This window comes from Pipistrellus kuhlii, unplaced genomic scaffold, assembly GCF_014108245.1.
Source record: "Pipistrellus kuhlii isolate mPipKuh1 unplaced genomic scaffold, mPipKuh1.p scaffold_m20_p_2, whole genome shotgun sequence".
Taxonomy (NCBI): domain Eukaryota; kingdom Metazoa; phylum Chordata; class Mammalia; order Chiroptera; family Vespertilionidae; genus Pipistrellus; species Pipistrellus kuhlii.
The window spans coordinates 168352007-168377878 of record NW_023425515.1 but is presented as its reverse complement, the minus strand read 5'-3'; the positions used below and the strand labels follow the sequence as shown (position 1 = coordinate 168377878).

The following is a 25872-nucleotide window of genomic DNA, read 5'->3' as shown; positions in this document are numbered from 1 at the left end:
GAATTTCTCGTGCATTACATTCAACTATCTTTCATCAGGAAGAGCCCTTTTAATGGCTCACCAGTTTAGGTCAGACTCACCCAGGATAATCTCCCTTTCAAAGCTGGGACTTTAGTTACATCTGCAAAATTCCTTCAGTACCCAGAGCAATGTTGGATTGAATAACCGAAGTGTGTACACCAGAGGGTAGAGATTTTGGGAAGCCATCTCTGAATTCTGCCTACCACACCTCTCCTCACTCTTGCCCAATTCTTTACAGTAACGCTTGAGGTTTCAGGAGGGATGATGCCAGATTGCCTCGTGATAAAATGGTAGCCGAAGGGGCTTTGTGCATCCTGTTGATGGAAACATGCGTTTTTCACCCAGATGAAGGATGACAGTATCCCCTGAGGGAGGAAAGAGGTGAACCGTGCCAGAGGGAGTCTGTTTGTCCCTCCATATCATTTCCTCCTCACTCTCTGTAGAAAGATCTGTGCTGATTACAGCAATGGCTTCCCTTGTCCTCTGGCTCGGGTTGGTTTGTCTAGTGGGGAGGAGGAGATGAGAGAGGGGAAGGAGAGAACCGTCGTGGTAGTTATTTCTCAGGCTTCCTCCTTGCAGGCTGACTCAGGCTGCCCGTGTCCTTCACCTGCGCGAAGCTAGTTCTATAGGACCCTCTTCTCCTGGATTTCAGTAGCAGCACCCCCACTCCCTGCACCCTTTTAGGCCTAGCACTTGATGAGAACAAATGCTCTGCTTGCTGTTCTTAGCCCTAGGTTGCTGCACTATCCTGCTTATCTCTCCCGCACCCTGCCCACACCTTCGTAAATAGTTCCTTTATTAAATCTCCTGAATTATTCTAATGTGCATGTGCCTTCTGTTTTCTGTTTGGACTCTGACACAAGAACCTATTAAGAGATAGACACAGGAGTGTGGCAGATGGAGATATAAATATTACTCTTATTACCACCACAACTGGTACCGGACCATATGGCTGAGGTCTGCTAGGCAAGCAGGTTTGCAGCTATTTCACCCCTAGGTCATCCCAGTGAGGGCTTCCCCCTGTAACTCTCCTGGTCTGGAGGAGCAGAGAGGAGGTGTGCTTTTTCACAGAGAATGGTCCATGGGACGGAGCTGAGCGTTTTGGCTTCTTCTTTCTGCCAAAGTTACCAACAAGTGGAGGCGTGCTCCTTCCCTCGGGGGAGATGGAAAAGGTGGGGCAGGAGGCCGGGAGAGGATCCTTCACACGGGAGGGCACTCCTCCTCCCCACGGGAACACAGATGCTTAACAGGAAGGCAGCACTCCAATACTTCAACAGCAAGTAATACTTGAAATAAAGTCGAAGATGAGTAAAAACAGCCAAAGATTTGATATCCAGAATTTCTATCCAGAACACCTACAAACTTACTAATGAAAACACGAAGAATCCAATGGAGGACATTTGCTACAAATAAGCTACCAAAGAGGGAATATTAATGGCAAATCAACATCTGAAAAAATGTTCAATCTCAGTAATTACCAAGAATTTGCTTTTTGAAATGTGTTTACCCCTGGGTTGGCAAAAATCTTCAAGACTGATGTTACCCAGTGCTGATGAAGAGGTAGAGAAGCATCCCAGTTGGTGTGGCTTGGTGGTTGAGCATTGACCTATGAACCATTCCCTATTAGGGTCCATGCTCCCAGTGCAGGCTCTATCCCATGGCGGGCGTGCAGGAGGTAGGTGATCAATGATTCTCTTTCATCATTGATGTTTCTATTTCTCTCTCCCTCTCCCTTCATCTCTGAAATCAATAAAGATATCTATTTAAAAAAAGATGTAGGGAAGCAGGCACTCATAGACTATTAGTCCACTTCTAAGGATCTGTATTGGAGAAATACTCATATTTGTACACACACAAAATAGCATATATAAGGGTGCTTACTGTTTGTAGTAGTGATAAACTGGAAACCATCTTGTTGTCTATCAATAGGGGAATGATAAAATCTGCATAATCCTATATAATAAAGAGGTAATATGAAAATTGACCCTCATGCCCTCACTAGATGGCTGCCTATGATCGGGACAGCAGGGGCATTATCAAGGGACAATCAAACAACTGAACAGCAGGCTGCATGGGGTGACCAGGCTGGCAGGTGGGGCAGTTGGGGCGATCAGGCTGGCAGCAGGGGGGCAGTTGGGGGCAATTAGGCTGGCAGGGAGGGCAATGAAGGGTGACTAGACTGGTGGGGGAGCAGTTGGGGGCAACCATGCCTGCAGGGGGGGGCAGTTAGGGATGACCAGGCCAGCAGAGGGGGGAACTTGGGGGTGGCCAGGCTGGCAAAGGGGGCAGTTGGGGGCAATTAGGCTGGCGGGGGGGGGGCAGTGAGGGGTGACTAGGCCAGCAGTGGGGGTGCAGTAAGGGATGACCAGACAGGCAGGCAGGCAGGTGAGCAATTAGGAGCCAGTGGTCCAGAATTGTGAGAGGAATGTCCCTGGGATGGGGCCTAAACTGACAGTCAAACATCCCCCAAGGGGTCCCAGATTGGAGACGGTGCAGGCTGGGCTGAAGGGACCCCCCCTCCATGCATAAATTTCGTGCACTGGGCCTCTAGTCTGTTAAAAGAATGCAGTTAAAAGAATGGCCAAAGAAAGGGAGAAAGACAGTTTACATATATCCCCCCACCCCCCAGGAAAGATTTCCTATATAAATATATAGCTATATGGGATAAGTAAGTTGCAAAAAGTGTATGTGTAACATCATCAAAATAATTCATGAGTGTAAAAATTAAATAAGACCAGAAGAAGATTACATAGTCAGGGTTACTGAGATTTTTCAAAATTCCAAATGTAAAAGAAAAAAAAATCTAACTTTTTGAATATTCACACTTGTTCCCTTTGAGTCCACACTGGTTGAACTTAACTAGGTTTAAAGTTTGCATGTGGATGGGTGTGTAATTAGTTAGCACTCCACTAGGTAAGGCTGCAAGAGTCTTCTTGCGTTACCAACAGCATGCATATAGAAGGGAGGGGCTCAAGAAGAGTCTCTGGATGTGATCCAACCACCCCAATAATAGACCAGAAACTAAAGATAAAGTTCCACTTCCTTTTAAAGATAAGGGGTGTATAACATAGAAGGGCAAATATTATAATATTCTTTCAAGAATATAGATGATCGCTCATGCAAGCACAAATTTCGTAGAGTGATTCAATGCTGTTTTGTATAATGACGTTATTCAATACACTGTGTTAGATGATTCCATTTAAATTGTTGAAATTTTAGTTATAGAGTCCTAATGTAGATGTACCGCAGAGATTCCTCTGACATGCTTGAATACAATAGAAATCTATGAAAGAAAAATTTAACCGAAGATTTAGTTTCCTTCTTGACACAGTTACAAGCTCTCATGAATCCATGCGATATGGACTATTACTGGTAAAACTGAGTAAAGTAGGAGAGTTAAAATCCAAAGCCTTAGGAAATGCAGGCTCAATGGCTCAAAAAATACATAATAGAGTGACACTTGAATGTTGATATTCTTAAATCTAGGCAGCTGCAACTGAACACATGGTTGGATGTGAAAATATATAACATGATATATAAAATCTGGTTTGAACAAGCTGTAGAGAAATGGTAAAAAGACTGGTAGCTCCAAAAAGAAAGTGAAATAGAAAGGAAAATGCTCTTGTATTAGAGCAAGATAGAGAAGCACTTAATGAAGCTTGGATGAAATAAAAAAAACATCATCAGAAGCTCATGACTTTGAAAGATAAAGACCCCTCTTAGCCTGGCCGGTGTTGCTCAGTGGTTGAGCATTGACCTATGAACCAGGTGGTCATGGTTAGATTCCTGATCAGAGCACATGTCAGGGTTGTGGGCTCAATTCCTAGTAGGAGGTGTGCCGGAGGCAGCCGATCAATGATTCTCTCTCATCATTGATGTTTCTATCTCTCTTCCTTTCCCTTCCTCTCTGAAATCAATAAAAATATATATATTTTTAAAAGACTCCCTCATAGACTCTGAAATCCCTAAGTTGTTGTGGGGTCATCTAGCCAACTTCTACAAACTATAAAATTATATAAATTAATGAAATGATATAAAATACAGTGTATATAAATAAATAAATAGCCACAGTGTCCATGATTCAGATAAAAAAAAAAAGGTTTTATTGATGTTTTACAGAGAGAAGAGAGAGGGATAGAGAGTTAGAAACATCGCTGAGAGAGTTAGAAACATTGATGAGAGAGTTAGAAACATCGATGAGAGAGAATCATTGATCATCTGCCTCTTGCATATCCCCTATTGGGTATGTGCCCACAACCAAGGTATTATATATGCCCTTGACCAGAATCGAACTGGGGACCTTTCAGTCCACAGGACGACACTCTATCCACTGAGCCAAACCGGTTTTGGCCCATGATTCAGATTTTAAATTGTTCTTGTGTGTGTGTGTGTGTGTGTGTGTGTGTGTGTGTGTGTGAACTAAGAGAACCAAGTGTTTTTTGAAAATGGACACTGCTGGATCTTGGGATGGGAATAGCAAGTTAGTTCTGGTCCATCTTGTTTTTGGAAAGAGTTAAGATGAAGCAATGAAGGCCAGCCTTGTTGGTTCCCTTGCAGAGGTTCCAAGTGCTGAACACAATGCCTCCCTTGGGTTTTCTTTGCTCCTTCTCTTGTACATGAGCTTTGTTCCTTCTGGCTCACTGTCCCTGCGAGACATGGTTCTATCAGGAAGGAGAAAGGAGGGAACAGATGTTGTGTAGGCAACCTACAATGTCTACAACAGGTGCCGTGGTTGGTCCATTATGGGTCAGGTGTTCACTCATTGACCAATCATGGTGTCTTTGAAGAGAGAATCATATAAGAAGATGGCACCACTCATTTACACCTTAAGGTCAACAAGTAATGAAAGTGACGGTTTGCCCAAACAAGGGAACTGTATCCAGAAGAAGAAAGAGATCCTCTATTAGTCACCTGTTGCTGCTGCACATTACCCCAAAACTCAGTGTCTTGAAACAACAAACATTTATTATCCAAGAGTTTCTGTGGGCCAGGAATCGGGCGCGGCTCAGCTGTCTCTGACTCAAACCTGGTCTGTCACAGGCTGCGATCAAGGTGCTGGCCAGGGTACAATCATCTTGAGGCTCAATAGGAGCAGACTTGCTTCGAAGCTCACTCGCCTGGCTGTTGGCAGCCTCAGGTCCTTGCTGGCTGTTGGCCAGAGACATCAGGTCTGACATGCAGGTCTGACAATAGGATAGGTAGCTCACAACAACACGCCAGTTGGTTTTTCCCAGAGCAAGTGATTAAAAGCGTGAGAGAGGGCGCCCAAGGCCAAAGCTACAGCCTTTTTGCAACTAATCTCTGAGGTGACACGGTACCGCTTTTGCTGAATTCTATTTATTAGAAATGAGTTGCTAGGTCCAAGAGGAAGGGATGTGAAGACCAGGAGGTAGAGATCATTGGTACCATTTTCTAGCCGCCTACCACAGGTTCTGAGCAGGTAATGCAATAAAAGACCACTACATTGAGCAGTGACACGTTGACTCTAAAAAGTGATAACTATAGTTTAATACAAATAAGCTGAGTCTGAAGAAACACCTTGAGATTATGATGATACTACAACAGGAAAGATGTTAAGCCCAACTGGTGTGGCTCCGTGGTTGAGCATCCACCCAGGAACCAAGAGATCCGAGGTTCAGTTTCCGGTCAGGGCGCATGACTGGGTTGTAGGCTTGATCCTCAGAAGGAGGCGTGCAGGAGGCAGTCAATTGATGATGTTTCTATCTCTCTATCCCTCTCCCTTCCTCTCTCTCTAAAAATCAATAAGAACGTATTTTAAAAAAGAAAACAATAAATAAATATTTCAAGATGAAAAGCATTAAAAAAAAATTATGTGACCGTTATTCACCTGCTCTTCTTCCTAGATTTATAGATGCATGTGTCTTACACAAGACATTGTTTGGTTTTCTTTGCTTGACTGAGTAGAGATGGATTCATACTGTATATATTTCTCTGTGATTTGTTACTTTCATTCAAGATTATGTTTCTGAGATTTATCCATTTGATGTGTTCACACCGATATTTTCAATTTGGCCGAAGCTTCACTAAGCTCTTCGTGTATTACTTTAATACAAAGCAAACTCAATTTTATCCTTTGAGCCACCAGCTTTCTCTTCACTCTTATGTACAACAATGTATGGTTATACCACAAGTCATCTATATATGATGTGGGTTAGTTCCATCTTTTGGCTACATAAATAGTGCTGCAATGAACATCACTGAGCGTATTTCCTGATATACTTGCACAAAGGTGTATCCAGGGACTGCACCTAGGAGAGGAACTGCTGGATCAAAGGCACATGAGTGTCCAGCTTTAAGAGATAATGCACGTTGTTTTCCAAAGAGGTTAAAGTGATTAATACTCCTATCTCCAATAAATAAACGTTCTAGTTGTTTCCAATCCTACCTAATATTTGATATTGTCTGTCTTAAATTTTTTTTTTTTTTTTTTTTGCCAATCTGAGAGGTATAAAATGGAATTTCATTGAGATTTTTTATTTCCTTTTCACTTGGGCTATAATTTTTTTTTTTTTTTTTTTTTTTTTTTTTTTTACCACATTGTCAGGTGCAATCCAAATGATCAAATGAGACTCAGCTGTACATTCAAAGTTTAGCCATTAACTATTTACAAATCAATGCTACCTTAATTAATTGTCATACCTGTGCAAATTCTTTGGTTGGGAGTTACCTGCAAAGAATCAAGATTTGTAATAATAATTTAGTGTAATGCCTGCGTTACAAAGGTATAAGGTATAAATACTGTGTTTCCCCGAAAATAAGACATCCTCTGAAAATAAGACCTACTCACAGGTTTCCTTCTGAGTGAAATATAAGGCATCCCCCCGAAAATAAGGCCCCCCTAGGCTAAACATGAGAGATTTGGTCCACTGATTCTGAAAGAAATGGAGTCACAAGAAATTCACCAGGAAATTCAGGAATTGGATTATTATGATGATCCAATTGAACATGAAGGGCATGTTCCAGAAGATTGTCATTGACATGATTGTCATTGAATAAATGAGTAAATTCTTGATACTGTAAGATTCACAGTTTGTCTGGTTTGTGTTGACAACTACCGTATTACCATACCGTATACAGGTAATAAATTTCCTTTATTTTCATTTAACAATAAATGTGTACTGTATTCTTCTGCATGGAAAAATAAGACATCCCCTGAAAATAAGACCTAGCACATCTTTGGGAGCAAAAATTAATATAAGACACTGTCTTATTTTTGGGGAAACAGGGTAGTCAAACAATGAATAAAGAAAATAATTTTCATGTGCATTGTTCTCCTTTTGTATTTATTTTGACATATTAAGTGAAGATGTTTTTAAGGAATTATGGTAAGGGGGCAAGTGAGTCAGGCCTACCTAGTACATACACCATCTCTGCTGCCCTAACGGGTGTACAGTAAAGAAGGAGTGGACCACTGAAGATTGGACAAGTTTTGTTCCTGTTACAAACCCCAGCAGAATGCTTTTCTAAAGTCTTAGAATTTTCATGCTCAGAGATTTACAGTGAAGGATTAATAAAGAAATTACTTCCCTTAGATGTTACTCTGTTTGATCAACATTGGATTGTAAACATGCTGAAGTTTGGATTGATTAACTTGTTAGATTTGATGAGGTCACATCCTGATTGGACCACACCCAAGAAACACGTTCCAGGACAAGTCAAAGTGCCAAGTATAATGCCAGCTGCAAATGGGCAAGAAGTCAGGTGATCTGTAATAGCTGGTGGCAGCCTGTTCTTACAGGCAGAACTGAAATGGAAACTGTGAGATCAGCCTGGGCCTGCCTTGGCTTGGAGGCTGATAGTGGGCAGAAGAAGTGGGACTTGGGTGTTCCTAATGTTGCACTTTGAGCTTCCTTCTGTCAAAGCTAGCACAGAAAATAAGACCAAGATGACTTCTCCCCAGGTCTTGTTGGAGAATAGATGTACAGCATTTTAAAAATGCAATTTAGCTCAGCCATGAAGAATTTAAACTTATTACTAATTTTTGACCATGTAATTCCAACCTTAGGAATCTGCCCAGAGGGAGAGAGGAGAGGCAGGGGGGAAAAGGACTCATACTGGGGCGAAAGAGAAAGAGAAATGGAGGGAAAGGAGTTTGCGCACACAAGTGTTTGTGTGTGAGACTGCAGAAATGGTGTGACAAGGGTGGATGGGCAGCAGGCTCCCAGCTCCCCTCCTCCTTAGCACTGTCTACTTACTCCCTCAGAACTCCCTGCCCCAGCTTCAGGAAGGCACATGGTGGGTGGACAGCATGCTGAACCTCCTCATATCACAGAGAGCTAGTAGTAACTTCAACATTATAGTTGGGTCCAGCACTTTCTTTTAACATCACAAACTGACTTTTTGCTGATAGTCTATTACAATATTCCTAGTGGCCCAGTGCACAAAGTTTGTGCACATAAAAAGGGGGCCAAAACTGATTTGGCTCAATGGTAGAGCATCGGTCTGCGGACTGAAAGGTCCCAGGTTCAATTCTGGTCAAGGGCATGTACATTGGTTGTGGGCACATCCCCAGTGGGGGGTGTGCAGGAGGCAGCTGATTGATGTCTCTCTCTCATTGATGTTTTTAGCTTTCTAAACCCTCTCTCCCTTTGTCTCTGTAAAAAAATTAATAAAATATATTTAAAAAACAAAATAAATAAAAAGGGGTTAGAGGAAATCTACACTAATAAAAGAGAAATATGCAAATTTACTCTACCTCCATAATGCCCACCAGCCAATCAGGAGTGAGTATGCAAATTAACCCAACAAAGATGGCAGGTTAATTTGGCTGAGCAGAGAAGCCTAGCCTAGAGGCTTGGCTTCTCTGCTGGAGCTGGAGCGAAGGCCTGGGTCCCAGGTGCCAGAGGAAAACCAGTGACAGCAGCCAGAGGGAGGAAGGCCTATTGCACGAATCTTTGTGCAACAGGTCTCTACTATTTTAATATTGCTATTTGCCCTTTCTCTACAATAGAAGTGTCAGAGATGAAAGAAAATTAGTAAAATGTATATGAAAACCTTCCTCCTGTCAGAGTCTGGGCAAGCTGTGGGACCCAGAGTCAAGTCCCTGCCCACCTGCAGTGCCTCAAAATTACACAAGACTCAGACTCGGCCAGCCTCACCAACATTGGGTGAGATCCAGACCCAGCCGGCCCCACCCTTATCAAGCCCGGCCAAGCAGGTGGGGGTGCAGCCTCAGGTCCCCCATCTAGCCCCACTTGGCATGGAGGTATAGCCTGAGGTTCCCTGTTAAGCCCTGCCAGGCAGGGGGCATGGCCTCAGGTCCCCTGTCAAGTCCTGCCTTGCTGATTGCTCATTAAGGCTCGTTACGGGAACTCATCCTCTGCTGTGGGTTTAGCCATCTTGACGGTTACGGTGTGATGGTCAATTTGCATATCCCCTCTTTATTAGATAAGATGGGACCACTGTCATATATGTGGTTGACCTAAACAACTTCATGTGACACACAACTTTAAAGTACTTTGGGCAGCCAAACACTGTAATGAGCATCTGTACACAAGGAACCAAGAGAACAATTCAGAGATGGGATTGAGAGATGCATTAAAGTGCTTTTACAGTGTGTACACACACATAGAAAAACCCTAATGTCCATCAACAGAGTAGTATAACCTCTGGGCTGTCCAGGCGTGGAACAATGGGCAGCTAATGCAATGCTTTTGAAGAACATTGAAGAACACAAGCATAAAAATGAATAAAACTTCAGCTAAAATTTGTGTTGAGAGGAGGCTCTCACCCCTACCACTCCTCAGCAGTTATCCCAAACAGGAAAAGACATACCTGTGTCTCCAAGAGGAAGCTGTATCTTCTACCCAGGAAGGAGGAAGATTTTCTTCTAGCCCAGCAACAAACCCAGCCAGTAATTCATGGTTACCCTGAACTTGTGCTTTCCTCCAGTAAACTTTCGTTTTTCTTTGCTAATGACTTTCGTCAACAGAAGGTTGTCATCGACGCCAACAGGAGTTTCCAATATGGGGTGTGGTGATGGGAGAGGCTTTAGTCAATGAAAACAGCTCAATTGTGAAAGAACTCGGTGACAGCTCAGTCATGAAACAGCATGACTGTGAGGCTGCCTTGGTGCTACAGTTCTGGGGTTGCATTTCAGCAGGGGAAGGCGTAGTCTCCAGTGGGAACTGGTAGTGTGCTCAGTGGAGACAGGAGGAAACTGGATTATCAAGAGTTCCCATTTCAGTCCGGGATTGGCTCTTCTCATGAAAATGAGGACTCCAAATCATCACAGTTTGATTGGTCCTAAGAGTGCTGTCTTGATTGGATAGGATGGAGCCCCTCTAATTGGTTAGTAAAGATTGGATGGGGAAAATCTCAGTTCTATTCGTTGAGTTTGATCCTAGAAGCTCCTTTGTGAAGGTTGACTCAGGTGAGAGTCAACCAGTGATGGGCAGTGGGGTGTGACTTTCCCTGAAATGCAGTAGAAGCAGTGCCTGTTGGACTCGGGTTATGAATTTGAGCCCAATTCTGATGAGTCCTTTTTGGCAAGTATATTTTTCTCAGGGTCAACACTTTTTGCCCCACCCTCCTTTCTAAGAAAGTCTTTCATTTTGTGTAATTCTTCTGGATATCTCTCCTTGCTAGATGAGATGTTGCCTGGTCCATGAATTGTTTAATATAGCCAGTTATTCTTCAAATTTACTAAGATGAATTTTATTTTATGGCATTGAGTACTACCAGCAAAAGCTAGAAACTCAAAGGACTTGGCGGTGCCTTATATCCCTCTAGAGGAGCCTGTTCAAATGCTCACAAAATAATATTAAATGACACCCTGGCCGGCATGCTCAGTGGTTAGAGCCTCAGCCTGCACCTGGAAGGGTCTCAGTTTGATTCCCAGTTAAGGGCACCTACCTGGGTTGCAGGTTTGATCCCTACTCCCAGTTGGGGCACGTGTGGGAGGCAACCAATTGATGTGTCTCCCTCACATTGATGCCTTCCATTCTCTGAAAATCAATGGAAAAAATATCCTTACTTCTGGTGAGGATTTAAAATAATAATAATAATAATAATAATAATAATAATAATAATAAATGAAAAGCAGACTATAAAACCATATATGAAGTATGACTAAAATTTCCTAAGGAAGAAACTGCACTTTCATTTTTTTCATCTGTAAGGGAAAGTTAATGGGTGATTGGTGTGATAACTAGTGGTTTAAATGTTCTTTACTTGGTTATAAGCTTTCAAATGGTCTGTAATGAACAGATGCCATTTCCACAATGAGGAAAAATACTGCTAAGTGTTTGCTCAAGTCTCATTCCTTCATTGTAATGGCCTTGGAGGCAGGCTGGCTTCTTACTTGCCGCCGCGACCTCAGACAAAGGGCCACCCGGGCTCCCCACCTTCTCTCTGCCTGCGTCCTGGCTGCGCGGCCCTCTTTCCTCTCCCTGCGCTTCCCTTTCTCTTATTTTGAAACATGTCACTTTTCTGGAATGCCCACGATTTTTACAACACGTTGCTTCTCTTACCTGACACCACCCACAGGGCTCACGGCCCTGACTCGCGGCTGCAGCGCGCCCCCTAGCGGCCGGCCGGGACACTGCACCTCCGCGAGCTCCGGACGCCCCTCTCGGGCGCCCCACCCGCTTCCGCCTTCCGGCCCGGCGGACTCTGCCCCGCGCCCCGCGCCCCGCGCCGGCCATGGCTCCGCTCCGCTTCTCGGCCAATGTGTCCTGGCTGTTCCCCGAGCTCCCCGGCCTCCCCGCGCGGCTGCGGGCGGCGGGCAGCTCAGGCTTCGAGGCCGCCGAGGTCGCCTGGCCGTACGCGGAGCCGCCCGAGGCGCTGGCGCGCGCGGCGCAGGACGCGGGGCTGCAGCTGGTGCTGATCAACACGCCTCCGGGTGCGCGGCGGCCCGGGCCCGGGAGGGGGGCCCGCGCCTGGGCGGGCGCTGAGCTCCGTTCTCTCCGCAGGAGACCGAGAGGAGGGGGAGATGGGGCTGGGGGCCGTCCCCGGGAGGCAGGCGGCCTTCCGAGAGGGGCTGGAGCAGGCGGTGCTGTACGCCAAGGCCCTGGGCTGTCCCAGGTACCTGCCCTTTCTCTTCCCCTCTGACCCACGACCCCGCCGCACGTGTTTGGGGGAAGGGGCTGGGGGTGGGTGACATCTCCAGGCTTTGAGAGGCTCAGAAGTCGGAGCGCGCTGGCGCTCCTACACCCTGCGGTCCCGGTGCTTTGTAAATTGCCTTTCATATTTGTTGTGTGTCATTCTCAGTTGGCAACTCTTTCATGCCTCCCTCCTGCTGGGATCCCATGCTGGGAGCTCAGTCTGACCTGGGAGATAGCAGAGTAAACAGAAAATGGAGGAGGGGTCCGTTGGAGAACGGGTCAATTCACGGAGGCGGGGCAGTGGGAGCAGAGTAGGCACCTGTCTGGGATCAGAGGCGGCCTCCTACAGGTACTGATGCTGAACTGGGGCTTAAGGAGTGGCCATTTGCTCGATGGAAGGAGCATTGCAGGCAGGGATGCTGTGGCCGGAGGCAAGAGGCGGCCTGGTGTGTTCAGCAAAGTTCAAGAGGCTGGAGAGGTAGCTTGTTGAGGTTGGAAGTGACCGAGAAAGATCAGGTGGTAGTGGGAGGTTGGAAGGCTCAAAGCGGGGCGGATCAAATAAATGTCAAATCCTGCGGCTCTAAATAGGCTGAGAAAGAACTGGCAATAAGGGGCCATAATTGGGTGGGGTGGGGTCAGAAATCAGATGAGAAGCAGCAGCATTCAGGAAATAGAGACAAGCAGCATGGAATTCTCAAGAAGGGTTTGGGTCAAAATGTCAAAAAAGTGAGACTTAAACGTGTTTAAAGGCTGAGAAGGGCCACTGGGAAGGTTGAAAGTACAGGAGGGGCTAAGTGAGGACTGGACTCTGCGGCAGGAAGACCCTCAGGGGGATTGAGGGGGAAAGGCTTGGCCAAAAGTGGACACAGGTGTGTCTAAGGCCTGAGCACCAGGGCCAAGAGGTCTGGACCAGAGGCCTTTGGAGGATGGGAGGGCTGGCATGGCGGGAGGGCAGCTGGAAGAGGAGCAGAGGGAGTTAAGGCCCTGCTCTGAGGTGGACTCCACAGCCCCTTCCAGTCCCATTTCCCCCGCAGGATTCACCTGATGGCCGGCCGAGTGCCCCGGGGTGCTGATCGAGCCGCAGTCAGGGGTGAAATGGAGACAGTTTTTCTGGAGAACCTGAGGCACGCAGCTGACGTTTTGGCTCGGGTGAGGTGACAGTGAAAACACAGACACACATGCTTATAGGAATGTGTCAGAGTGTGCAGGGAAGGGGGTGCACAGTGCAGAGTAGCCAGGCATAAGGCTGGGCACTGGCCGGAGGCAGAGCAACTGAGGAGGGGCTTGATCAGTGACAGACAGAGGCCGAACGGGGGTGGAAGAGCTCTACTTACAGGTCCAACACGGTGCTAGGAGAACCTCGTGGGACTGCTGGAGCCCATTAACACCCGCATCACCGACCCCCAGTACTTCCTGGACTCGCCCCAGCAGGGTAGGAGCCCCAGCCCTGTGCCGCCTCCTGTCCGATTCCTGTGCCCTCCTTGGCTCACGCCCCCCTCCCGTGTCTCTCCAGCGGCAGCCATCTTACAGAAGGTGGGAAGGCCCAACCTCCAGCTACAAATGGTACGTGAAGAAAAGGAGTGCTTCTGAGGGCCCTGCTCTCCAGCTGGGAAGCATGGTGGGCCTGAGGCATTTCTGACTGGAGTGATCTCTGCCCAGGACATATTCCACTGGCAGATCATGGATGGGAATCTGACAGGAAACATCCGGGAGTTCCTGCCCATCGTTGGTGAGGGTCCCTCTCTTTGCTCCTTCCTCATCTGCTGTGCTGCTTCATCCTCCCCCCACTCTTCCAAGCTCTCCCTACTTTCCCTCCCCCCCCCCCCCCCCACGTACACACACCTGTCCTTCAGGCCTGAGCAGGTGTGTGTACGTGTGTGTGTATCTGCCCCTGTCTGTCCCCAGGGCATGTGCAGGTGGCACAGGTCCCGGGCCGGGGGGACCCTGGCAGCCCTGGAGAGTTGAACTTCCCCTATCTGTTCCAACTGCTGGAAGACGAAGCCTGCAAAGGCTTCGTCGGCTGCGAGTACCAGCCTCAAGGTGAGGGGCAGGCTGAGGCTCCAGGCTTGGCCCGGGGCGCGGGAGAACCGAGGGACGGGTATTGGGCAGGAGCTGTTCTCCTCCTCATGGTTTGAGATGCTGCTGCCTCCTTCTCCCCTCAGGAGACACAGTGGAGGGCCTGAGTTGGCTACGATCCTACTGGGATAGGCGGGGCATCTCCCGGGCTGGCCAGTGAGGTCCCGCAGTCCACCCACACGCCCCTCTGGGACAGCGAACTGAGCATCCTGAGTATCCTCTGGAATTAAAGACCACTTGCTGAGCATTTCATACATGTATGTTATTGGAGACACACAGTGTCTAACCCTTTGCTTTCTCTGATCGCTTCCCTCCTGTTGGGAAGGGACACAGCTCACGCCGGAGTCCCCCAGTCCGCAGTGTTGCCGTGGAGGAGAGAGACCTTTGAGTCCACCTCCTCACGTACAGATGAGACTCCAGGGGCCGCAAGCAAAGGGACTTGCTCAGGCTCACAGGTGCTTCAGAGTCAGAGCTGGGATTGGAGCCCAGGTGTCTTATCTCAACGGCAATGCCCACCAGTGATGTCTCAGCGGGTAGTGAGGGCCAGAGAGCTCAATCCTGGAGGCTGGATTCAGGCAGAGGAGCCCTCGGGTGAGAGCTTGCCACCTGGTGTGAAGAATTCCTGGATTCCAGCAGTGAGCAGGAAAGGCCCGGGGGCCTGAGAGATGGGAGCTTCAGGAGGTGAGCTGGCCTGCTGGAGCCCTGGCTGGTCAGCAGCGTGAGTGTTTAGGGAGGGCAGTCCCTGCGGCCAGGCCGGGCTACAGACCCTCAGAGAGATGCACAAAGCTGCTGGCGTCCCGCAGTGTCCAGGTTTGTGCTGGGGCACAGAGGGCTGGCCAGTCCTACTCCAAGTGAGTAATCTTACAGAGCATGATTCGAGGAACGGTGACATTCAGCCGTCCATTCCTCAGAGGAGGCGGGTCCAGAGGGTGAAACAGGCTGTGTTGATGACAGACTCGAGGTGATGGTAGGTGGAGACCAGCTGGGCAGGGGGGCTCTCGCTGTCCTGGGGCTGTACTGGGAAGGGCTCACGGAAAACCACTGTCAGAGACTGGGGAACAGAGTGGGGGTCCACTAGTGAGAGAAGAGCAGGTAGGCCTCCCAACCTCAGCAGGCTCGAGTACAGCTTCCCACCAGGCTGACACAGAGTCCCACACCCCCTGTTCTCACCGTCTTTCCCAAGTGGGAATCCAGAAACACTAGCACAAAACAGTCAGTGAACTTCTGATTTAACACAACCTGCAGCAGAAGACAAGATGAGATGGGGAGTGAGGGTTGTCTCACCTGAGGAAGCACAGACCCTCCTGAGGGCCTCCTGGAAGTGGTGGGACTAGTCTGAAGGGCTGCTTCCATCATCACACCCAAACCCACCTGCACTCACTGCACAGTCACCTAGAACCTCCTCTTTAAACGGAATCTGTCCTCAACTTCACTGGCCCCTGGTCAGCCTGTCCAGCCTCATCTTAGTGAAGGGGAGGGGGCTTGGCTGGGAGGTTCCGGAAGTCATCTGTCTGAGGCCCTGCACAGAGCTGGCACCGCAGCCCACAGCCAAGGGGAGTTCTCTGCCCTTGACAGCCCCCTCCTTGCCTCCTGTGCTATCCCAGGTTTTGTATTTCTGACCTCCCTGGACTGTCCCCTCCTGTCTGCCTGTCCCTGAGCAATCTCTCCCACTCCCAGGGCTGCAGGGACCCCTGTCCATACAGATGCTGCCCAGATCTCCTGAGTGCCAAACCCCGATGTCCCTTCAGAACACCTTGGAACTAATCTTCCCCACAGGGACCAGGCTGCAGGACCATCACCGCAAACCAACTCCTACTTCTCCTTGTGGAGTCTTCTCTTCAGTGTCCTTTCCTGGACCACTGCTCTCACGGACTCATCGCTAACCTTTTACTCCCCCCGGCGTGTGCCTATCACCACAGCTCTTCTCTCCACCTGTCCTTCCTGGCAGTGCTTCCAGCTTCAGTGCACGCAGTTACATGGGGATCTGGCTGAAAGGCAGCCGGGTCTGAAGTGGGGCCCACGTGCATGTTGGCAAGCTCCCAGGTGGTGCTGGTGCTGTGGTGTGAGGGCCACACTTTGGGGGAATAAGAAGGCTTAAAGCCTGAGAGGTCCTTTCTGGGACTGCAGCCTCCAAGACCAACCACCGATGAGGTTCCAGAACTTGGCCATCGGGATCTCTAGCCAAGGAAGGGTTGTGTTTTTGAGGCAGGTCAAGGAGACTTACCAGGTACTGAGTTCCCAGGTCTGGGCTCTGGAAGTGGCGGCAGCTCTGGGGAAAGCGGCTCAGGAGAACCTTGATCAGGCTCTGGTACCAGGAGACCGTCATGGACAGGAAGCAGTCCTGGGGAGGTCCACAGGCCTGGACCTACTGTCCCAGAGCCACCCTGGCTGCCCACGGAACCCTAACACCCATCCCCTCCCCTCCGGAACCCACAGTTCCTTACCAGCTGGGGGTCAATGTCTGCGATGGACTTGGCGTGGACCGCCTCCAGGAGCTCCTCCAGCTCCGCCAGGGCCAAGCGCCCCCCGAGCCGCAGCCGATCGGGCCCCGGCGGCTCCAGCAAGAAGAGGCGCTTCCAGAGGGTGTCCCTGCGGCAGTGTCCTCCCGCCAGGCGGACCAGCTGAGCCAGCCGCGCCCGTGCCACGCCCACCTCTGCGGCCAGCGGGGGGAACTGAGGCGCTGGGCCAGGCCCCAGACCACCCCCCGAGGCCTCCCTAGGGCTCCCAGCAGAGCTCCCAGGAGCCTCTGGCTCAGGGGGGAGTCTGGGTGGCTTCCGGAACCTGCGCAAGTCAGCAGTTAGTCTGGGGAAGAGCTCTCGTTGGCTGGTGAGCACCACGAAGAACTGCAGCCTGGAATGGGGAGGGGGCAAGAGTGGTGGTTACAGCAGGAAACGGCAAGGACAGGGGGCAGGCAGGACAATGGGCACATTCAAGGTGGGCATCTGCTGACCGCAGAACATGCCGCTCGGCCTCTCCTTGCTCCTCGAAGGGTGCAGCGCAGTGACAGACAAGCAGGGACACATCAAAGTCGTCCTGGTGACGAAGTCCCTCAGAGTCCAGGTAGGAGCCGGAGCTGCGGGTGGGGATGAGATGTCAGCCCGAGGTCCTAATGAAGCCAGCCTCACCCTGTCTGCCCAACACATAGGCCTCCCAATGGTAAGAATGGTCCTGCCTGCAGCTCCACCAGGGAACATGCTGGTGTCCCCTGTCCTCCGTACCTGTGCCAGGCCGACACCAGGGCATATTCATTATGCTCTGGGCCCCCTGGCCGAGCCATTCGCAGTGGCTTCATGTGGTAGGAGCTGGCGTGGTCAGCCACGTAGTTGTACAGCTGGTGGGCAGCAATGAGCGGTGTGGGAAGCTCCAGGGTCCCTAAGGGGCAAGTGACAGGAGACAGTGAGCTTGGGATAGACGCCCTGATCTGATGGGCTGGGGGATTAGGAGGTCCTAAGGCTCTGATTGACAAGCAGACTGGCCCTGCTTTTGTGGAGAGCTCCTAAGGTCCCGTAGAACCTCGAGGTGGGACAAAGTGGCTCAGGACAGGCAGGGGAGAGTATACAACATAGGGTCTAAACTTTGATATGAAACAGACTATGAAGAAGTTAAGACAGAGACGAGGGGGCAGGGTCCAAGGATACGAGGCAACTAACAACATGGGATAGAAAGACAAAGTGTGGCCCTAGGAAGTGGCCCCATTGGCCCACACCTTGTGGCCTGTTCTTCTTCAGTTTCACTGGCTTGTCTGTGGGCACCAACCAACCTTGGTAAATGTGATTGCGACCAAAGTGGGGCCCATCAGGGTGGTGGGCCAGGAAGTGCCTCAGGAAGGTGGTGAGGTGGTAGCCGTGCCGCAGCACCAGGTGGGTGCCCACCACATGCTGGTGCACGAGGCGCAGGTGGAAGTCATAGCTGAACGAGTGCACGTGCATCAGGTCCCGCACCTTGTCGCACTCCTCGGTGAACAGCATGGACAGCTGCGGAGGCACAGGCTGGGTGAGGAAACGGTAGCACAGGCTGCCCAGCACAATCCCATTTCCTCCTTTTGCATGGGAGAAGACAGCTCAGGACTCCCCCTACTGCCCGAACAGCTCAGGGACACGTTCCTCGTTATGTTATCTTTCACACTATACTAGAGGCCTGGGGTGAGAGGGGGGGTCCCTCAGCCTAGCCTGCACCCTCTCCAATCTGGGACCCCTCGGGGTTAGTCAGACATACTCACAATCCAGGACTGCTGGCTCCTAGTCACTCACCTGCCTGGCTGACTGCCTGACTGCCCTTAACCACTCTGCCTACCAGCCTGATAGCCTTCCTAACTGCTCCCCTGCCAGCCTGATTGCCACCTAACCACTCCCCCGCCAGCCTGGTTGACATCTAACTGCTCCCCTGACAGCCTGATCACCCCAACTGCCTTCCCCTGCAGGACTGGTAGCCCCCAACTGCCCTCCCCTGCTGTCTATCTTGTGATGATTGAGGGCAGCCATCTTGTGATGTAAGGGCCAATTTGCATATTACCAGTTTATTATATATAGGATAGAGGCCCGGTGCATGAAAACTCATGGTCCCCTCAGCCCAGCCTGCCCCCTCTCACAGTCCAGGAGCCCTCAGGGGCAGGAGGTGACCTGGCAATCAGAAGACAATGTCCCATCACACCTCTGCTGCTGCCACTGCCACCAGTGCAAGCAGGCCCTGGTTATCTGAGCTTCAGGTGGCCCTGGGTGGCTGGGCAGCTGCCATCTGAGGCTTTCCTGCACCTCAGGCTGGCCTTGGGTGGCTGGGCAGCCACCATCAGTGGCTTGCCTACACCTCAGACTGGCCCTGGGCAGCAGGAGGCTAAGGGGACTGGGGAACTTTGGAGGCAGGTGCACGGAGTAGCCAGACCCGCCTAGGTGCGGGCCTGGACTTGCCGCATGCCTGCCACCCCATTGGGGCTGAGACTGGGCGCCGCCACCTTGTGGCTGTGGGTGCTGCCATCTTGAGGGTGTGAGAGCCAATTAGCATATTCCCTTATTGGCTGTGGATGCTGCCATCTTTGTGAGAGCATGAGTCAATTAGCATATTCACTCTTTATTAGATAGCATTGTAACCCTGTTTATATGAAACTGACTTTTTTGAGAGATGGGACTTTTTATTCTGAAGCCCAGAGTCTGCTAAAGTCTCGCACAGATTCACTGATACAACAAATTCTTGCTGAGTGCCTACCTGGTACCATTCTAGGTGCTGGGGATACATTGGGCAACAAACCCAAGCCCTCAAGAAGCTTACATTGAGTGGTGGGAGATAATACAATAAACTTTAGAGAAATGAGTGCACAGGAGGTTAGAAGATGGTGTTATGGAAAACAAGAAGTAAAGCAGTTGCCATTTTAAACAAGGTGGTCAGGGTAGGCCAGGTGGGTAATGATTTACTATTAGAAAGTTTTTGCTGTCTCTTTCCCATCTCTCCAGCTTTATTTTCCCATCAAAATACTCATTCTTCACAAGTACATCACATTCTCTCTTTTTTCTCTGCCTGAAAACTGCCCTCCCTGATCCTGAAGCCTGGCTAACTTCTCTTTGCTAAAGCTATGTCTTGGACATCCTGCCAAGTTAGATCTAATTGATCTGTGAATGAGTGAGTAAAGGGTGGCAGAGACACTGAGCCGATCTCTTGGTGGAAATCACCATTAGTTAAAGTGCTAACAACTGGATCGATGGTGCCGGAATGGCAGAATCTACATGAGCACTTCCTTGGGGGCCCTGGGCATGGGAGTCAATAGGAAAGGAAAAATGACTGTAGAAGAAGCAATAGCCTAGGAGCAGAGTAGCGCACAATGCTGGGTAAGCCACGTTACCTGCCTCAGTTTCCTATCTACCGTGGAGATGAAGTAAAGGTCTCCCTAAAGTTAGAGGCAGTGTGAAAAACTTCCACAGCCAGGGAGGAGCCTCAGAGTCGGTACTGCCCCCAGCTAGCTCTGTGCCCTGGGGCAAGTTAATGAACCTCCATCAGCCCCAGTTTCCTGATCTGTACCGGAGAAATAAAACTCCCCTTCACTGTAGTATATATACTAAGCAGTTAATAAACAATAACAATAATAAAGCAATTTAGAAACCAAGTAGGTTTAGCGATTAGATATGGAGAGGCAGAGAGCCAAGCGGGATAGAGATCAGGGAGCAGGGAAGCCAGGACGTCAGAAAGTTTGAGAGTAACGGAGGGTGGGGGGCGGGGAGGGGTCCTTCCCATCAATACAGCAGCCCAGGTGAAAGTCCCTGCGGCCCACAGTTCCATTCTGCCCACTCAGGCTCCAGGAGGTTCCCGCAGTCACCAAGCTCTCCTGATCACATTTTCCTGTGATGACTGGCCTAGGTATCCACAGCAAGTCAAAGATAACCACCTATGGGCTGATAGCTCTCCAGACAGGAGTTGTCTGTGCTGGAAGGCGACAGACCAGGCCCAGGCAGATCCTAATCTCTCGGAAACCAAATGGGAGACACGAGGAAGGCCTGGGCCTTCGCATGACATGGGGCAACCTGACGAAGCTGAATCTTGGAAGCGCAGAGGGCTTCAGGGCCCTGACCTCACTCGAACCTCTCACTCCACAGCACTCCTGGCGCTTGGTGCTCATGGGGTGCAGAGGCCCTGCCTTGAGGCAGACAGACAGGCCTGAATAAATAACTGGCGGTATGCTGTGTGGGTGGGAACTCTAGCCCACATTCTAAGTGTTAGTGACTCTATGCAATGCAAAGGCTATTGCCAGCTCTAGATTAGGCCAGGATTGGCCATGGCACCGACCTACTCATGTGTCAGATTAGCCACTATGCTCAAATGTCTGCACCAACCATCTATGGTTGTGGATCGACACAGTGCCAGGCTGTCAGTGCCCAATGACCACAGCTAGATCAGCCACTGTGCTGGAATGCCTTCTGCCCTCTTGTTACAGCTGAATACAATGCTGGACCACCTGCAGAGTGAAGCTGGTCGATGGTCCAGTCACCAGAAGGACCACTCACCTAGCCAGTGCACAACACCAGGTCACCCCTCAGCCAGACTGCTCATGCATTATTCATATTGGCTACAGCATACCATGGACTATACTTGAGACGCCATATTCCCACCCCCACCACATACCTGAGAATTGACAGCTTGGCCCATGGGGATTCGGGAACACTCCAGGGCAAACTGTTTGACACAGAAGTAACAGCCCTAGAGAGAGGGTGAAGGTGAGGTCAGGAGGGTAAGGGACAGGTGAGTCAGGCTCTCCTCACTCAGTGCTCCCCCTCCTCACCTGGAAAGCCAGCTCCATGAGGATGATGCCTCCGGGCAGTGCCCGCTGGAGGTGGTAGGTGGTGACTGGAGAGCCAGTGCTCTGAAGAAAGGAAAAAAGATGGCTTTGGGGGCAGGAGTGGTTCACTGGCCGCAGATCAGCAGGGAGAAAGTCTCTGGGGCGGTGACGTTAATGGTGTCAGGCTGGGATCAATAACCTAAGCCACCACCCAGGGTCACTGAGCTCTGGCCTTGGGAAATGATTCAGGCTAGTGACACTGGCGTCTGGGGCACTGATTCCACTATCAGGGAAGATATGTGACGACACGTTACCTTGGGGCTCCCATCACTCTTGCTTTTGGAGGAGAAGGAACTCCGGCCCTCTGTTCCAAGGATGGCCATGGCCCGCGGCCGGCTGGTGCTGCAGCAAAGGAAGAGGGACACGAAGATGCAGCAGCCAGTGGGGTGAAGGATGACAGCTATCTGACCCAATCCATTTTACGTGGAATTGTCTGTAGGAGGGGAGACAGCCCAGAGAGGGCCTGCTCGGGGCACCACGGGGAGGAAGTGGCAAGGCTCCCTCAGTAACGGCTGCTTTAAGGGAAGTGAGCAGTGCTCAGTGCAGAGAAGGATGCCAGGCCTTTCTCTACCAGTGAGAGGATGAGGCCAGAGAGGCTTGCTGAGAATGTGGGGAGACACCCATGAGGGCACGGGGATCTGTTTACTGGGGGCCGCAGGGGAGGCGGGAGGGGGCCGGGGGCTGTATGTCTAAGATTTCATTAGGAAAATTCAAGGAGAAATGCCCCATTTCATCCTTAAGAAATAGGGACAAGACCAGCTAGTAACTGGTGTACTTTAAGTCTGGTGACAAAGAAAGGCCTGACTTTACATTTTGCTCTAGAAACATTTTTTCAAGCTAGTGTATCTTTTGTTTTAAAGAGTATTCAGATTTTTGATAAATTCAAGAAAGTAAGCAAAGAAGTGTCTCAGAGAAGCTCCTACAGCTGGGACCTGGCCAAGGGCAGCAAGCTGAGCAGCTACTCCTCCGGCTGTCACTGAGCAATGAGGGGCGGGTCCCCTCTTCCTAAGGCCGGGAAAAGAGGGGCAGCCTGGGAGGCGGAGAGCTGGTTACAAACACTAAGGAGTTGGAACTGGCTTTCTGGCCCATGGTGGGATCCTGATTAAGGATACAATTATATTTATTAACTTGAAAGTGCATCAAACTTGAAGTAAGAGGAGGGAAGAAATATACTCACAAATTTGGAGATATGAAAGTAACTGTAACATGAACAGATACTTTCCCATCAGCCACTGGGAAGGGGTGGGAACACAGAATCTGGATGGTCAGATGTTGAGAAGAGCACAGAGCAGGGCAACAGAGATTAGACACAGAGGAAGAGGTGGTTGTGAACTTGTCACTGAGCTCAGGGGAGAAGGAAGGTGGTAACAGAGGAGCTGGTGACTTTTTTTTTTTTAAAAATATATTTTATTGATTTTTTACAGAGAGGAAGGGAGAGAGATAGAGAGTTAGAAACGTCAATGAGAGAGAAACATCGACCAGCTGCTTCTTGCACACGCCCTACCGGGGATGTGCCCGCAACCAATGTACATGCCCTTGTCCAGAATTGAACCTGGGACCTTTCAGTCCGCAGACCGATGCTCTACCACTGAGCCAAACCGGCTTCGGCGAGCTGCTGACTTTCTAAGACTCTAGTAGCCAGTGAATGAACATGACCAAGAACAGGCCAGAGTGCAGTGTGCAAGCAGGCCCCGTGCAGGGGTTCCTGGTGAGAAAAACAGCTACCGTGGGTGAGTAAGGGACTTACTGGGACACAAACCATGTAAAATCTCAGGAGAGGAGTGAGGTTATCAGGACAGCAATCATTATAAGACCCAGGTCCAGAGGCTTAGGAACGTGTACCAGATCCATGTGCATGGCTGTACACCAGCATGTAAGCACATGAGATGTACCTGGGCACAAGCTCTGTGAGAATGTACAGCTCTATGAAGTTTAAGGATGTGAATGAGGGCTGCATGGAAGTGTCCAAGGTCCTCGTGTGCGTGTTTGTGTGTGCTGGCCTAGTGGGGTGAACAGGCATAAGGCCTGAACTGTCCTTGCGGGACCTCTGTGAAGACAGGAAGGGCAGGTGGAGCCTCACATGCAGTAGAGGAAGGGAGGGGAGGAAGCGGAGGACAAGGAAGGAGAGATGGGCTCACCTTCGGGCAGGTGAGGGGGGCCGCAGCGGCACCAGTGCGAAGCCCATGCTCTGCAGATACTGCACATACTGCTGCAGGAAAGCCAGGCTCAGCTCCTTCAGCCACGGTTCCTCCCGGGCACCCGGCGGGGACACGTCCAAGGCCTCACAGCTTGCGGGGGCCTCTCGGCTCCCAGGCCCGGACTCAGGGCGAAGGCGCCGCTGTGGGAGGGGGAATTAAGGAAGGCTCTACCCACTGTCGACCACCAGGGGGTGGGGGAACGGAGTGACTGTGGGGTAAAGGGAGATCCCGGCGGAGGAATCCAGGAGTCTTGAGCCTCACCTGTCCCTCGGGGGGCCCACAGGTCTCCGGTGGCCCATGCAGCCAGGCAGCCGGGTCGAAGAGCAGGGCCGTTGCACAGTAATGCACCAGGCGGGAGGACTGCTTCAGGGTCTCCAGCTCCCCGGCCTGCGGAAATGGGGCCGTGAACACTGGAGTGGTGGCCAGGGAAGGGTCACAGACGCTCCTGCAGGATGGGGGTCGGGCCACTCACACTGATGGGCATGCTGGCGGGAGTGGAGCGCTGCTGCCAGGTTACAAACAGGTTCTCCATCTTCATCTGCCGCTCCAGCTCTGGGGTTGGGAAGCATCAGTAGTGGCCACCAGGACCTGCCGCCCCTCTCCCTCCCAGACTCCACAGTCTGTCCCTACCCACTGTCCACCCAGAGCCCTCACCTCTGCGCTCTGCCATCTTGATCTCCAGGAACTGTTGTCCGTGGTAGGTGACGGGGTCAGGGGGCCTGGGCACAGGGCCAAGTGAGGAGCTGGGGCGGGCGGCTGTGATGTCCCTCAGGGCCTCATCGAAGGGGAACGTGTCCAGGGGCAGGGGGCCCCCGCCCCGAGAGGACCCACTCAGCCGGCCTTGCTCACGGCTCAGAGGGGGGCCTGCGCTCCGGATGAGGGCCTCTGCTTCCACGGTCGGCAGAAGGAATGGGTTTGGCTCCTGAGAAAGATGGAGCCTCACAATGGGGGCGTGGCTTCTGTCCTCAGACCTTCTCTCCTGCCCTGGCCTCCTCTCTGTGTCTCCTTCCCCACTCCCTCTACTTTTAGTCTGTCCCCTTCCCCTGGTCCGAGCCAGTACTTCCTTCAAACCCTTAGGGGCCAGAACTGGAGGAGGGAGCCGGGGCGCAGCACCTTTTCATCCCGCACGGGGAAGTCCAGCTGGCCGTAGTGATGGAAGAGGCCAAGCTTCTGGCTGAGGAGGCAGAAGGTGAGGTGGGCGCGGGCGTTCTGCCACTGCACAAGGCGCACCAGCGCTCGGCCCAATGCTGCGCCCAGGTCTGGGGCCCAGTTGTAAGTCAGCAGCTGCAGCTGAAGTCAGGGGTCACAGTCAGGGTCAGCGAGATCACAGAACCTCTTCCCACACCCAGCCCCTGACCCCACATCTACCTTCTTATCCACGACCTCCAGGAGCAAGAACCTCTGCCGGGGAGCATTTCGTCCGGAGCTGCCGTCACTTCCGGGCTCGAAGCGCTGCAAGGCTTTGGGAGCTACGGGGTGGGGGAGGGTCGTAATGGGGTCCTGGAGGCAGGTCCCCTCAGTCCCATCCTGTCCCCCGCGAGGTCAGAGACCATCTTCAGTCACTGCAAACCCGGCTCCCCTAGGCCGTGCCCTCACCCTGCTGGGTTGGTCTCCTCCACTGCGAGAAGTTCCTTCCCAGCAGCAGCAGGTGTCGCTCAGCTGTCGGGCGTGGGGTTGGGCCCAGTTGTCCAAGGGAACAAGGAGTGAAGACGTCTGGCTCTGAAGTCCTGCTGGGAGGGAGGGATGCTCAGAAGGCAGACCACCCATGGCCTCACCTCCGGCCATCGCCTCCTGAGCCTAGGCCCCCAGCTCCCCTAGCTCAGCCTCTGTGAGACCCCAAACTCACAAAAGCTGCTCAAAGATGCGGACACTGGTGTCTCCAGCCATTGAGGTGACCAGAGTGGTGAACTCAGACAAGATGGACGAAAGGAGGAACCGGGACACCATGTGGGTGGAGCTCTTGGACACTGAGGTGCAACCTGGATCCGGGCAAAGGAGTCCTGGTTGGGGTGTGTGTGTGTATGGGGTGAGGGTGGGGGGTGGGGGGAGGCGGATAGGCTGAGGAGGGGAGGGGCTGGGGTCTCACCAGTCTGAACCATGAACTCCATCCAGCGCTGAGTGACCCGAGCGAACACAGGCTGCAGGGTCCCCACCTCGCCCTCCTCCAGCTGCGTGGTCCGGCGTCTGAAGACAC

General features: G+C 51.2%; 2 protein-coding genes across 6 annotated transcripts in view; one reads left to right on the top strand and one right to left on the bottom strand.

Moving 5' to 3' along the window:
• The first annotated feature begins 11590 nt into the window (after positions 1–11590).
• On the top strand, positions 11591–14406 carry HYI (hydroxypyruvate isomerase (putative)). The gene is made up of 8 exons (XM_036447000.2): positions 11591–11884; positions 11955–12066; positions 13121–13235; positions 13440–13518; positions 13600–13649; positions 13746–13815; positions 13992–14126; positions 14249–14406. Exons 1-8 carry the CDS (start codon positions 11686–11688, stop codon positions 14320–14322), a joined length of 834 nt encoding a protein of 277 aa, XP_036302893.1. The 5' UTR covers positions 11591–11685; the 3' UTR covers positions 14323–14406.
• Positions 14407–14409: 3 nt separating this feature from the next.
• The window catches only part of SZT2 (SZT2 subunit of KICSTOR complex), a 50270-nt gene continuing 38807 nt past the window's right edge, over positions 14410–25872 (bottom strand). Inside the window, exons 54-72 of one of the 5 annotated variants that reach the window (XM_036446987.2) lie at positions 25765–25862; positions 25525–25657; positions 25275–25405; positions 25047–25147; positions 24792–24968; positions 24333–24600; positions 24151–24230; positions 23940–24065; positions 23619–23818; positions 21735–21822; positions 21424–21504; positions 21267–21341; positions 17923–18136; positions 17381–17534; positions 17113–17235; positions 16607–17012; positions 16387–16503; positions 15333–15401; positions 14410–15213 (exon numbers count right to left, since the gene is read on the bottom strand). In XM_036446987.2, coding sequence (XP_036302880.1) covers positions 15070–15213; positions 15333–15401; positions 16387–16503; positions 16607–17012; positions 17113–17235; positions 17381–17534; positions 17923–18136; positions 21267–21341; positions 21424–21504; positions 21735–21822; positions 23619–23818; positions 23940–24065; positions 24151–24230; positions 24333–24600; positions 24792–24968; positions 25047–25147; positions 25275–25405; positions 25525–25657; positions 25765–25862 — 2785 coding nt within the window. In that variant the 3' untranslated portion in view covers positions 14410–15069. Of the gene's footprint in view, positions 15237–15332; positions 15402–16386; positions 16504–16606; positions 17013–17112; positions 17236–17380; positions 17535–17922; positions 18137–19222; positions 20163–21266; positions 21342–21423; positions 21505–21734; positions 21823–23618; positions 23819–23939; positions 24066–24150; positions 24231–24332; positions 24601–24791; positions 24969–25046; positions 25148–25274; positions 25406–25524; positions 25658–25764; positions 25866–25872 lie in introns of those variants that run through there. The other 4 variants (XM_036446988.2, XM_036446991.2, XM_036446989.2 and 1 more) reach the window with 4 other exon arrangements.

Coding starts and splice junctions, on each gene's coding strand:
- HYI (XM_036447000.2), top strand. CDS start 11,686: ATGGCTCCGCTCCGCTTCTCGGCCAATGTGTCCTGGCTGTTCCCCGAG. Junction 13,236..13,439: donor CAGCTGACGTTTTGGCTCGG/GTGAGGTGACAG, acceptor ACACGGTGCTAG/GAGAACCTCGTGGGACTGCT. Junction 13,519..13,599: donor CCTGGACTCGCCCCAGCAGG/GTAGGAGCCCCA, acceptor GTGTCTCTCCAG/CGGCAGCCATCTTACAGAAG.